Here is a 14,927-nt window from a genome sequence, read left to right as displayed (position 1 = left end):
TATAGTTTTATCATAGGCTCTGTAACTGCATATCTACTAAGCTCGATTAATTTTGTTGAATTGAAGCCTCACGTATTTAAGTTTCCACCACTTACAAAAGTTTAATATAAATTTTTTATGGATTTGTTTTGAAATTAACTTGTAAGGTAGTTTCACCTTTTCTTTTCTTCTTTGCACATAGGCAGGCCTAAGTGCAGATATGCCAACTGCTGTTTATTTTTGAACGAGGAGTTAGTATAAGAAAATTATTAATACATATATGGGTAGATATAGGAGTAGGTTAACATCTGAATTAAATAAAGGAATGTGAATATGTTTATAACGTTTTGAAGGAATAAATTTGGTTCTGCTTTTTTGGATTTCTACCTTTTTTTGATTAACGGGGTAAGATACCATGATGCGTAGATAAGATACCCTGTTGTTTGGTGTGGGCGTTAAACAAGAGCGTAAGAGGGGACGTGGGTGTGCAGACAGATGTAGAGACAGGATGTTAAGTTGACCAGGGACGTAGTGGACAATTAACGGACGGACAAGTGTCAGGCAAAGGGTGCTTCGCTCGGTATACGGAGTCTTAGCGGAGCCCAAGGCTACGTACACTACGTAGAAATGGGAGGGCAGACTCCACCTTACCTGGACGGGCCTCTTCTTTCCTATCCTTCTTTTCGCTTCCATTCACACTATCACCTTCCACAAACATAGGCATGATTTACATGTAATTTGTACTGCAGGTGAGGCCGGTGGAAAAGACCCCCCCATCCGACGAGCTAGCGTGGGCTAACAAGCATGCCTGCATACCGCCGTGACTCACCACCGCAAGGCAGAATCGTAACAATGGCGCCCAACGGTATAGCCCAAACTCTTTCTAGTGTTTTACCATTTTATTATTCTTCCATTACTTTCCTCCCTTTACCTACGTATCTATCACTTTTCTATTTCTATCGATTTTTCTTTCAAATTTCATTACCTATCCTTAAGATTTTCGACATGTTAGGGTTATAGCAGCGACGCAGTTTGGACCAGTCAAAACTGTTAGTGCTGCTATGACAAAAAGGGGTTATATCTGTCCGGCATTAGTAGTACCTTGTAAGGACCTTAGCGCTGTTGCAAGTGGAATCCTGATGTCTGGCGGATATCAGAAGGGGGGGGGGGGATAATATTCCAATTTTTTTGTTTTAGTTAGTTGGCCGCTGTTCAGGCTGCCATGCACGCAGTCCAGCATTGCGTGCATGTGAGGTTTACAGTGAGTCAACGCAATGGGGGTAAGGGCGTAATGGGATATGGGAGAATGTGGTTTCCAGGCTTGGATTCAATTTTCGAATACTGTTGTGCCACATTCGACACTAGGTGAAATCTAGCTGATGGTGACTTTGGACGGATAACGAACATACGGATCTAGCACACTCATTACGACCTTGCTAAGGTCCATCGCCGTAACACACCGAACCTTTAGAAGTTTTTTTGTTTCATAAGGAGAAATAAAATTTCATACCACTTTACACATCGGTTGTACATACATGAGTATTACGTAAATAAGTCTACATCTACAAATCTCTACACCATTTAATTTTTGTTTTTTTCAAACATATATATACATATATTCATATGGATTTGAAAATAACTTTTTAATAAACATATTTAGAAGTATTGTTAGAACTACTCACACGTCTATTTTATTGACTAGTTCATTTCCTGAGTTTTTTATAGTTATTAGAGGTGCAAATTTTTTTTCACCAATTTCCACCGGGTTATCCGGTTAAATAAATTACCATCATAAAGTCAACACGGATTCAAAATTAATAGCTTTACACTTGCTTCTCGAGTTTTTTTTTATTGTCTTAGTTTTTTTTATATATTAATTATTCTGAATTAATTTACCCAAACAAAAAAAAAAATTTCAAATACTCAGTCAAGGAATTTTTTTTAAAGAATATTTCCTTTTTATCGAATTTGAATAATAATAATAATAAACTTAGTTTAGTTAAGAGTCAAAAGCATAGTGAATTGAATTATTGCTTTTCCCAATTTTTTTTATATGTTTTTTTTATATTATTGTTTTCCTTTTAAGGAATTGAAAAAAAATTTTTTTTTTATTTTTTTGCCTGAATTCTATTTTTCAATTTCCTGAAATCGTGAACCTAATATATAATCTAGATTAAGTTTCAAACAAGCATTTTACTAGTACTTGCTTTGGTATTCAAGTTATTTGTTTGTATACGTAGTGTTTTCATATACATTTAACCTCGTCGGAAATTCACATCACCCCGTTGGTGATTAGGTTAAGTCATTTTGAATTTACCCCGGCTTGAGTTGTAAGCATTCAACAGATTCTAATTTTTTTTGATTGTGCGTACACGCTATATTTCACCTGAATTTACTTAATATCGTTAATAACGTTATAGCCAACGCGTTACTGAACTAAAGCCTTGCTTTGCAACGTTTATTCGCATATTTCTCTTTTTACATAACACCCTATTTATAAATTCTTGAATTCTTTTGCTTTAATTTTTCGTGAAGCTCGGTGGTGTGTGAGCTCGTGATAGAGTGTATCTTGTTGGATTCCCAAACCCAATACATTGTCTCGGCCTTGTGAATAGAAGTACCCAGGAAGCCAAGCCTCCTTCGCTCGTGTGTGTGTGCGTAGAAGGAGGAAGGGGACAACCCAGATATAGTTACTGGTGGGTTGGGATTATTTGGTACCGATAGGCGCATCACTAGGAGTGTTACTAGGCAATTAGAAAATCAGGTGGCAGGATCCCTTTTTAACCAAATCGATACGGGAATACCATTTCCGGTTGACTTCGTACCTACTGACCTTTTTAATCGGTGTGCAGCCAGAATTTTCGGTACAAGCGGAGGAGATACAAATAGGCGTTCTACTGTGTCGATCGCCAACCAAGTGGCCATCAACGAATCCAACAACAGCCTAAGTTTTTCTACAAAAATGGAGCGACTACTAAATATGCCAGAAAACGGAACACCAGGGGCTACCGGAGGAACGGATGTCGTGCAGGATGGACAGCCAGGAAATTCGGGAGCTGGTGGTTCGAGGGCCTCAGGAAACGGACCAAGTGCAACTGTCGCCGGTAACGAACAGCTAGAGTGGATGATGGAGATGATGCGCAGTACATGAGCGCGGTTCGTGACCTGAGGACCGACGTTTCGCACCTCAGCAATCGTATGGGAGACTTAGAGGTTTCGGCTCAAGCGCTGAACCATCCAGTCGCCAACGCATCCACTCCGGAAGGGAGAAAGGAAAGGGGCCAAAATGGGAATAACGCCGAAGCTGCCACAGGTCAGGGCAGAAGTGAGGAACATACGCCCCCAAACTGGAGAAAAGTCGACCTAGATAAATGGCACATCAAGTTCGATGGGTCTGCTAAGGGGATCACTGTAGAGAGCTTTTTATTTAGAATTGAAAAGTTGAAGGCACAGTATAACATATCATATGGACGCCTCTTCACAGATTTCCATTATCTCGTGACCGGATCCGCGCTTAAGTGGTATTGGCAGGTTCTTGAGGACCATGCCGACGGCTCTGCCTTTGGATACTTCGGGCTTAAGGCAGAGTTGTTGGCCCATTTTAAAACCGCGGAGTCTGATAACGAAATAATTAGGGAAATCATGGAGAGGAAGCAGTCCGCTCAAGAGAGCTTCGATGAATTTTATGGAGAGGTCCACGACTTGACGTTTAGGCTGAACACAGAAAATTCCAGAAAAGGAACTAGTTCACATCATTAAGGTCAATTTAAAGCCTTTTTTGGCAAATTTAACGTTCGCAGCAAAAATGGATACCTTGGCCGATCTAAGGACGGAGTGTCGGCGTGCAGAACGCAAGGAGAATAGGAGTAGGTCGGCAAGAGCAGTGAACGAGATGGTATTTCCCGTAGCACAAGTTGAGGCTGAAGTAGATGGGGGGGAAGCTCGTCGAGGCACTCGAAAAGCCAGCTAAACCGAGGCTAGGGTTTAATCAGCCACTTAATAGTAATAATTCTGGGCCTTTTTCCACTGCTGGTGGTGTGTCTGTTGGAACTAACACCACGATAGGTCCCAAACCCACTGTTAACTCCTTCTGTACGTCTCCATTCCACTTAATGTTATGTGTTACGTGTGGTATGCCTGTGAACTACTTTGTCATGAATCCGTCGGAGGCATTGAAATAAAATAGGTGTAAGTCTCGTTTTCACAGTATGGTTTGTTTTGCTTGTGGTAGTGCCACGTTTTTTGTGTTTTTAAGCCCGGGAAGGGATACTCTACGCTGGCGGAGATTTCCGGGACCTCCAGCCAGGAACAGGCGAAACCGGAAACCAACCGGAATACAGGGTTTTGAAAAGGGATAGAATCGTTCGTGGTACAGAGGAAGTAGGATCTGGAGTGAAAACCGATTTAAAAAGAAACGAAACTTTGAGAAAATAAGAAAGATGAGAGAAAAGGCAAAAAGAATTAAGAGGATTTTTAATAAAATTATCTCAACGATAGTAACGGTTAAGGGAGACAATAGGATCTTTGCCCAGACAACCATTGGTGGCCGTGACGCGGTAGCTCTTTGGATTCGGGTGCGGGGGCTAGCTGTTTAGGAAAAAATTGTCAAAGACTATTAGAGGGCAAAGAAAACTTAATACTCCCGATAAGTGGGCAAAACATTCGTACCGCGAACGGTGGAGAAACGCCAGTTGTGGGAGTAATCACCCTTCCCGTGCATTGTCATGGAATGTGTAAGGAATTGGAGTTTTTGATCCCGGGGTTGCAACAGGAAGTGTATCTTGGTATCGACTTTTGGCAGGTTTTTGACTTGAACGTGGTGGGTAGGGGAGCTATGTTACATTCAAAACAAGTTGCCGTTGCAGAACTCGTGCCCGCCGAAGGGGACTTGTCCTTTGATGCCGTTAAGCATACGTTGACGCTGGAAGAGAGTAAAGCGTTGGAAAAGTGAAAGCGAAGTTTCCATCTTTTGCGGTGTTAGGATTAGGGCGTACAGATGTAGAGGAACACATCATTGAGGTCGTTAATGAAAACTTACCCGTTAAGCAGAGACATTACCCGACCTCGCCGGCGATACAGAAGCTTGTGTACCAGGAATTAGACAGAATGATAGACATGGGAGTGATAGAAGAGAGTAATAGTAGCTGGAGTTCTCCCGTATTGTTAGTAATTAAAGGAACAAAAAATAGGCTCTGTCTAGATGCGAGAAAAGTTAATGAACGCACGGTGAAGGACGCATACCCTTTTCCCCACATCGACGGGATTCTTAACCGTTTGCAAAACACACATTTTATTTCCGCGATAGATCTTAAAGATGCATCTTGCAAATACTACTGGAGCAAAAAACCAGGGAAAATACCGCTTTTACTGTGCCAGGAAGACCCCTTTACCATTTTACTGTGATGCCCTTCGGTCTTTGTAATGCTGCACAAAGAATGTGCAGGTTAATGGAAAAAGTTATACCCGCTTCTTTACGTGAATGTGGTTTTGTGTATTTAGACGATTTGTTAGTGTGTTATGAGGATTTCTTGTCTCATTTGTCTTTGTTAGAAAAGGTCGATCGGTGTTTGCGAGAAGTAAAACTATCAATTAATGTCGAGAAAAGCAAGTTTTGCTATAAGGAGGTCCGATACCTAGGATATGTAGTTGGAGACGGATGCATTCGTACTGATGCCAACAAAGTAGCAGCAGTGAGGGACTTTCCGGGACCCAAAACGCCGAAGCAATTACGACGGTTCCTCGGGATGTCCGGCTGGTACCGAAGATTTATCCAGGACTATGCGACAATCGCAGTGCCGCTGCACGACTGTCTCCAAAAGGACAAGATTAAGCGATTTACAATGACCGAAGACGCACGAAAGTCCTTTACGCAACTAAAACAAAGCCTGATTACTGCCCCTGTACTGACGCATCCGGAATTTTCTAAACATTTTACATCCAATGTGACGCGTCGACGGATGGAGTGGGTGGGGTTTTGTTTCAATTAGACGAGGACGGCAACGAACGACCCATAGCATACGTTTCCGCTAAGCTCAATAAAGCTCAAAAGAATTATAGCATCACCGAACTTGAGTGTTATGCTGCTATCGTTAGTGTAAAACGATTCAGACCCTACATAGAAGGACTTCCCTTCACCATGATTACTGACCATGCCAGCCTTAAGTGACTGATGAACCAAAAGGACTTATCAGGCAGACTGGCACGATGGAGCCTAAAACTTCAAGGGTATGACTTCGACATCCAACACCGGAAAGGTTCGCAAAATGTAGTGCCCGACACCTTGTCGAGGATGAATATGGAGGGACTAAGCTTGGGTGAAAGGAATGTCGAAGTCTGCCTGGACTCACCTTGCTTCAAATCGGACGAATACGTGGAACTTATAAAGATTGTTGACGGAAACAAAGACAGACTACCTGACCTGTGTACCTCGAACGGTTAAGTTTATCGACGAACGCAATTTGACCGGGACGACGGACTCCTATCGGACCAGACGTGGAAACTCTGGGTTCCGTTGGGATTGAGAGCGGGGTTAGTGGAAAGCGCCCACAGTTCGCCATCTGTTGGCCACGGAGGTATCCACAAAACCCTAGCACGAATCCGCGAGAAATACTACTGGCCAGGGATGGTGACTGATGTACAAAAATTTGTTAAAGAATGTGATATTTGTAAGGGGAATAAAAATCTTAATAATTTTCATAAGCCAATGATGGTAAAACAGCACATCACCGAACGGCCGCTTCAACGTGTATTTATAGATTTTATGGGTCCATATCTGCGTACGTGTGATGGTATGTTTATGTGTTTGTACGTCTTGACCACTTTTCGAAATTTGTGTTTCTGAAACCCATGAAGAAGGCGACTTCAGCGGAAGTTATAAAATTTTTAGAGCGCGACGTCTTTCATGTATTCGGTGTCCCTAAGTACCTCCACTCGGATAATGGAAAACAATTTGTATCAAAGCTATTTTTGGAGTTTTTAGAAAAATATGGAACAAAACATATTAGAACAGCTTTATATTCGCCGCAGGGAAATGCAGCCGAAAGGGTTAACCGGTCGGTGCTGCAAATCATAAGGTCATACATAAACGAAAATCAACGCAATTGGGATAAATACATCAGCGACGCAGCGTTTGCGCCACATTCGGAATGCCCATGATGCAACACGGGGCGTCCTATGAAATATGTCGCCGACTTCATTCCGTCAAGGACGCAGATTTTCAAATGGAGGCAGGGACAGACCGATTGCAGCTCATCCGGGAAAAAATCATGAAGGAACTAAAGCTAGCACATAAAAGAAGTGGAAAAGCTTATGATACTAGGGGTAGAGAAGTAAGGTTTCAGATAGGACAAGTGGTATATCGCCGAAATTTCAAGCAAAGCTCGCAAGTTGACCATTACAACGCCAAACTTGCACCAAACCAGGTCAGGTGCGTGGTGTTGCGCTCGATAGGGAACTCCATGTATGAGCTTGGTGACACTAGTGGCAAGAAAATCGGCATATACCATGCTAAAGATATGTTCGCTGTTTAGATAGGTGTTTAGTGCATGTATGTGTTTAATAAAATGGATGTGCGTTTTGTCAGTAACAACACGGACACTTATTTCGACGAACTGCAACCGCAGGAATTAATTGTAAAGTAACGTCAATGTTATTATTTATAAAATTTTTGATTGACGTAGTATTATGTGTATACCTATGTGACGCTATCTTATTGACTACCTATCCCAAGTTATTTAGTTTTACTTATTTATTTAATTTTTCTTTTAATTCTTTTTGTGATGTTTGTATCTTACGTATGCTGGTGTATTCCCACTTCATGTTAGGTTGTTTTCAATTTTATTTATCTCCCTTCAGTAATATTTATTTTAATTTAGCGACAGTTAATTTAGAATTTAAATAAAACCTAAAAATTTAATTTAATAAAATAAACTCAAATTTAAGTAAAACCTAAAAATAGATCTAATGAAATAATTTAGAATTTAAATAAAACCTAAAAATAAATCTAATGAAATAATTTAAAATTAAAAAAAAAACCTAAAAATAAATTAAATAAATTTAATAAAATAATTTAAAATTTAAAGAAAACCTGAAAATTTAATTTAATAAAATGAATTCAAATTTAAATAAAACCTAAAAATAAATCTAATGAAATAATTTAAAATTAAAATAAAACCTAGAGATAAATTTAATAAAATAACTTAAAATTTAAATAAAGCCTAAAAATAAATTTAATAAAATAATTTAGAATTTAAATAAAACCTAAAAATAAATTTGATAAAATAATTTAAAATGTAAGCGAAGGCTAGTAATAAAGTGAACAAAACATTTTTAAGTAAATGAGATAAACTGAAAGTGAATAAAATCTATATAAAATAATTAGAAGGTGTAAAATCAATGCGAATCGTAGATGGTAATATACGTTGTCTATTTCAGATCCTCACGCGGCAGGAGTATTCCTGGGCCTCAACGAAAGGCCGTTAAACTAATAAGCAGTCGAGAGGTTCCTGCAGCTGAACTGCCTGGAGGCAATAAACAATTGCAGCATATTTATACCCCCCTAAAGCTATGTTATTTGGAGAACGACACCGACGATTAAGCACCAGACCAACGAGGCCAGAGCACAGCATCAGCCCAGCGACAAGAACAACAAACACGCGGAGAGAAGACTGGCGGAGAACCATTTACATATACATAAATTTATATTAAGACTGTATGATAACTTTATGTACATACATAACTGCGAATTTTTCTTGTTAGGCTAACCCTCCTTGGGGGAATTCCAGGGAAAACGTTTTTTCTTTGGTTAAACTTTTTAATAATTCACGGCGTTTTTTTTTTTTGTTCACAGATTAACTTTCTCTGCACCCATTTTTAAGCTTTTCATTTTTTTTTTTGCATTCTGCTTGTGTTTCTTTTGGTCAAATCAATATATTTCAAAACCAAAAAAAAAAAAGGAAAAACAGGAAGGAGGAAGATTTCGATTGAGGTAATCGGAAATTTTGATTTCCCAACTCCCTCCTTCTTCATTCCTTTGTTTTTGTTTTCTTCTTTGACCCACCTATAATCCGTACTTAGGTCCGGTTGAACGAACCAGATCTTGCCCGTCACAAGGCACTCAATAATTTTTTTTCACTTCACCTTCTGTGCACTTTTAACCCCATTTTGGGGTTTTTTCTTCCTTGTTTCCTCATTTTAAACAATTTTTCTGACCGCCGTAAAGCCCGAAATAGAATTGGCTGTTGTAATCCAGCCCACAACCGCATGACTAAAGGCGGAAGTGCTTCCAAAATAACTCCTCTCTGAGATCCAGCCAACGTTAGGCATTGGAAATCAGATTATTCACTTAGCTTTCCTTTTAATGAGTCTTCTTTATGTACATATGTATGGATATATATATATAAAATTTTTAGCACTGCTCTCCTAGATGCGGCGCCTCATCGTGGGATAAACCGGTAAGTGCTAGCACATAAATATAATACCCATAATTAAGTATATACATATACATACAATTTTACATACATATTTTATTTTGCATGTTTTTCTTATCATGTTTTTTTTTGCTGCCTGTTGGAATATTAAGAGACGGATTAGTTTGGGGATTAAATATCCAATAGCGGCGGCCATTGAACTAGAACCACTACCGAAAAATAAACGGAGTTATGATTGGATTTTATTTTTATTTTTTTTACTTTTATAATTAATTTATTTTTATAGTTTTATGATAGGCTCTGTAACTCCATATCTACTAAGCTCGATTAATTTTGTTGAATTGAAGCCTCACGTATTTGAAGTTTCCACCACTTACAAAAGTTTAATATAAATTTTTTTTATGGATTTGTTTTGAAATTAACTTGTAAGGTAGTTGACCTTTTCTTTTCTTCTTTGCACATAGGCAGGCCTAAGTGCAGATATGCCAACTGCTGTTTTTTTTTGAACGAGGAATTAAAATAAAAATAAATAAATGTAAGGCGCGATAACCTCCGAAGAGATCTAAGGCCGAGTTTCTCTTCCAATTTGCGTCGTGCTCCTCTTGATTTTCCCTACAAATTGGCCGGACGGGACCTACATGCTTTATGCCGACTCCGAACGGCATCTGCAAGGCAGATGAGTTTTCACTGAGAGCTTTTCATGGCAGAAATACACCCGGAGCGATTGCCAAACACTGCCGAGGGGCGACCCCGCTTAGAATAATTTTCCTCTAATTGAGAAACCTTAATTTCTAAAAATTTTGATGTTGCTTTGCCCGGGAGTTGAACCCAGGGCATACGGTGTGATAGGCGGAGCACGCTACCATCACACCACGGTGGCCGCCGAGGAATTAGTATAAGAAAATTAGTAATACATATATGGGTAGATATAAGAGTAGGTTAGTATCTGAATTAAATAAAGGAATGTGAATGTGTTTATAACGTTTTTAAGGAATAACGTTGGTTCTGCTTTTTTTTGGATTTCTACCTTTTTTTGATTAACGGGGTAAGATACCATGATGCGTAGATAAGATACCCTGTTGTTTGGTGTGGGCGTTACACAAGAGCGTAAGAGGGGACGTGGGTGTGCAGACAGATGTAGAGACAGGATGTTAAGTTGACCAGGGACGTAGTGGACAATTAACGGACGGACAAGTGTCAGGCAAAGGGTGCTTCGCTCGGTATACGGAGTCTTAGCGGAGCCCAAGGCTACGTACACTACGTAGAAGTGGGAGGGCAGACTCCACCTTACCGGACGGGCCTCTTCTTTCCTATCCTTCTTTTCGCTTCCTTTCACACTATCACCTTCCACAAGCATAGGCATGATTTACATATAATTTGTTTACGAGTACTGCAGGTGAGGCCGGTGGAAAAGACCCCCCATCCGACGAGCTAGCGTGGGCTAACAAGCATGCCTGCATACCGCCGTGACTCACCACCGCAGGCAGAATCGTACCATACTTTTATTATTTTAAATTTGCCTACTCGAGTACTATTCTATAATTTTCACCAATTTGTCCCTCAGGACAACTTTTTACAAGACCTAGATTGCAGGCACAGCCTGAATCAATTGTCCTAAGTCAATCTTGTCATCAACAATCAGGTTGCTTGTATTTCCTACGCTAGCATTTTTCTATCCTAAGATGAAAACGAGCGCGACATGTCTTTTTGTTGCAAATTTATATAGCGCTTTATATATATTTTAAGGTTCTCTTCGTGAATTTTCTTCATTCTTGCTGTTATGGGCTGGTTTTATAGTTTTTGTATTTTGCATATATCCACTGACACGAATTTTATCAGGGTTGTGGTATAAGCCTTTCAGGATGCTATTTTGATAACTTCCATAGGAACTACTGTGGTATTTAATGTGAATTATGCAAATTCTTGATTTGCTGTTTAATTTGGGCAGGGCTAGTGGAGCTGCCTTTACTGTCGATTGCGACATTTTGAAGTTTACTATTTGGGGTTTACTTGAATTATTTATTGCTCTTCCTCAGCTTTGAGTTTTGGAGATTTGGGAAGAAAAAATTTTTAGACGCGCTGTTGCACGTTTTTCTATTGCCTATATTTGTGCTTCATGTAATTTTTGAGCATCATATCTATTGTGATGGTCAATAGCATGAATCCACAAATTGTTACTGCTAACCAAACATCTGGGACGTTTGGAACGTTTTTCATATCTGATTCTATTGGTGGTTCATACTTGGTTATCCTGTTCTCTGTTGTTTCAGAGTTTCCTTTTCCTACCTCGTAACCAGCTATGGCTACCATAATGCCTTGGGCTATTTTTGTCCACCAAGACATTTTGAAATTTCTGTAATTACTTTCCTGTTTCAATAAATAAGGGGTAAATTCAAATTTTAATAAAATTTCTTCGACTTTATTCTCTATCTTAAATAAATTACTTATAGATTTCGTTAAATTATTTTGTTCAATTAACATTATAAAAAATGTTATAAAAAAATTTTTTTTTCAAAAATTTTTTAATTTCCTTAAAAATATTTTTGTTTAAGTTAATATTTTTTAAAATTTTGAAAAAGAGAATTTTATAATTTTTTTCCCAGTTACTAATATTTGGGTATAGTTTATTCTTCTTTTAACTAATTTTACAAAATATATTTTTTGTTGATTATTTCTATGCTATTTTTGTGCTACTAATATAAAATTTTGTTTTGTATTATTTTTATTTATTCATAGACCAACAATTTTTTTTTTTTCCTTTTTAATCCCTATTGGGGAATACCATTCTAATCATCCTCATGGTTTCTTCCTCCCTGGTTGTGGGGTTTTTTACATCCTCTATTGTGGGCTCCCTATTCATGCCTATCTTTTTCCAAAATGGTTTTAGCCAATTTAACTCCTTTTCGTAATCTACTATTTCTAATTTTAATGTTGTATTTCATCCCACCATTTGATGGGGTTTTTTGAAAAATCTCACGGCATTTTTTTTTACTTTACCAAATTATTTGAAAATTTTATTCTTCCCGCATTTAAGAAGTTGTATGAGGACTAAGCATTACAATTTACTGCTTTAACTAACTGATATTTTTAATTTTTAATTAATTCTTTAATATTTAATTAAATCTTTTTTTTTCAAAACATTTTTCTTTAAATTTTAACAATGTTAACTTAATATTTCAAACTTCCTTTCAATTAAACTAGTCCTACTTAAAAAAAAAAAATTCCTAAGCAAAAACAAAAGTTTTTGCTAATGGTTTAGCGTCCATGAGGCCGCTCAATTTATTCTAAAAATATAAAATATACTTATAAAACTTGCTGCCAGTCAGAATGTTGCCAGCCACCAATGTCCCTATTTTACGCTATCAGTCTTAGTGCTGATCTATTGTCATCAATGTGGTAGATATTCCACCCTTTTTATGCATACAGTGGGTAAAAGAAGTTTGTTGGTTACAATTATGCCGTCCGTCGGAATGAAATTTGCTGTGATTATTCCACTTTATATGAATTAATCGGGGATTGTCCCTATTGCTTTAAATGTATGAACATTTATTTCAAGCAATTTTTAATTTTATAATTTATTTAATAATTTGGGAAAAATTTAAACAACGTGACATCAGGACGGACAAGGCGACAGCTGTTTCGATTATACCTTGTAAATCTCTTCAAAGCATTTTCTCCCGGAAGTGGAAGTCGAACCCGCACTCCTACGATAGTTGAAATGGTTACAAACGCATTCAGCTACGTCATGCCTTAGTTGTTGTAAAGTTTTTCCCAATTGCCTTCTTTCGCATATATTATTTTCCACATATCACATAATTCGTATGTAGTTATGTGTTGAAGTTATGCATGTTTGTAAGGCGGTTTCATAGAAATTTGATATTTTGCTGTTTTTGTTCTATTTATAGAACTGCAACGAATTAACCAAATGTTGTCTCTTTATATGAATTAATCCGGGATTGCCCGTATTGCTTTAAATGTATGAACATTTATTTCAGGCAATTTTTAATTTTATAATTATTTAATAATTTGGGAAAAATTTAAACAACGTGACATCAGGACGGACAAGGCGGCAGCTGTTTCCATTGTACCTTGTAAATCTCTTCAAAGACTTTTCTCCCGGGAGTGGGAGTCGAACCCGCACTCCCACGATAGTTGAAATGGTTACAAACGCATTCAGGTACGTCATGACTTAGTTGTTGTAAAGTTTTTCCCAATTGCCTTCTTTCGCATATATTATCTCCACACATCACATAATTCGTATGTAGTTATGTGTTGAAGTTATGCATGTTTGTAAGCCGGTTTCATAGGAACTTGGTATATTGGCTGTTTTTGTTCTATTTATAGAACTACAACGAATTAACCAAATGTTGTCTCTTTATATGAATTAATCGGGGATTGCCCGTATTGCTTTAAATGTATGAACATTTATTTCAAGCAATTTTTAATTTTATAATTTATTTAATTATTTGGAAAAAATTTAAACAACGTGACATCAGGACGGACAAGGCGACAGCTGTTTCGATTATACCTTATAAATCTCTTCAAAGCCTTTTCTCCCGGGAGTGGGAGTCGAACCCGCACTCCTACGATAGTTGAAATGGTTACAAACGCATTCAGCTACGTCATGCCTTAGTTGTTGTAAAGTTTTTCCCAATTGCCTTCTTTCGCATATATTATCTTCCACACATCACATAATTCGTATGTAGTTATGTGTTGAAGTTATGCACGTTTGTAAGGCGGTTTCAAAGAAACTTGGTATTTTGCAAATATGCATAACTTCAATACATAACTACATACGAATTATGTGATGTGCGGAAGATAATATATGCGAAAGAAGGCAATTGGAAAAAAATTTACAACATCTAAGGCATGACGTAGCTGAATGCGTTTGTAACCATTTCATCTATCGTAGGAGTGCGGGTTCGACTCCCACTCCCGGGAGAAAAGGCTTTGAACAGATTTACAAGGTATAATCGAAACAGCTGTCGCCTTGTCCGTCCTGATGTCACGTTGTTTAAATGTTCCCCAAATTATTAATTAAATTATAAAATTAAAAATTGCTTTAAATAAATGTTCATACATTTAAAGCAATACGGGCAATCCCCGATTAATTCATATATGGAGACAACATTTGGTTAATTCGTTGTATACGCCTTTTGTGAGTTGCATTTGCATGCCTTAGTTGTTGTAAAGTTTTTCCCAATTGCCTTCTTTCGCATATGTTATCTTCCACACAACACATAATTCGTATGTAGTTATGTGTTGAAGTTATGCACGTTTGTAAGGCGGTTTCATAGAAACTTGGTATTTGGCAAACATGCATAACTTCAATACATAACTACATACGAATTATGTGATGTGTGGAAGATAATATATGCGAAAGAAGGCAATTGGAAAAAAATTTACAACAACTAAGGCATGACGTAGCTGAATGCGTTTGTAACCATTTCATCTATCGTAGGAGTGCGGGTTCGACTCCCACTCCCGGGAGAAAAGGCTTTGAACAGATTTACAAGGTAT

The 14,927-nt window shown here is 38.0% G+C and overlaps 1 protein-coding gene across 1 annotated transcript in view; it reads left to right on the top strand.

Moving 5' to 3' along the window:
- Wnk (Wnk kinase) overlaps positions 1–8,845 on the top strand; it is a 1,618,425-nt gene extending 1,609,580 nt beyond the window's left edge. The window contains exon 11 of the mRNA XM_067757833.1: positions 8,413–8,845. Within this exon, the coding sequence (XP_067613934.1) occupies positions 8,413–8,465 (53 nt within the window). The 3' untranslated portion in view covers positions 8,466–8,845. The remainder of the gene's footprint in view (positions 1–8,412) is intronic.
- Positions 8,846–14,927: the final 6,082 nt, after the last annotated feature.

This window comes from Eurosta solidaginis, chromosome X (genome assembly GCF_040869045.1).
Source record: "Eurosta solidaginis isolate ZX-2024a chromosome X, ASM4086904v1, whole genome shotgun sequence".
NCBI lineage: Eukaryota > Metazoa > Arthropoda > Insecta > Diptera > Tephritidae > Eurosta > Eurosta solidaginis.
This window is presented reverse-complemented; position numbering and strand designations above follow the sequence as displayed.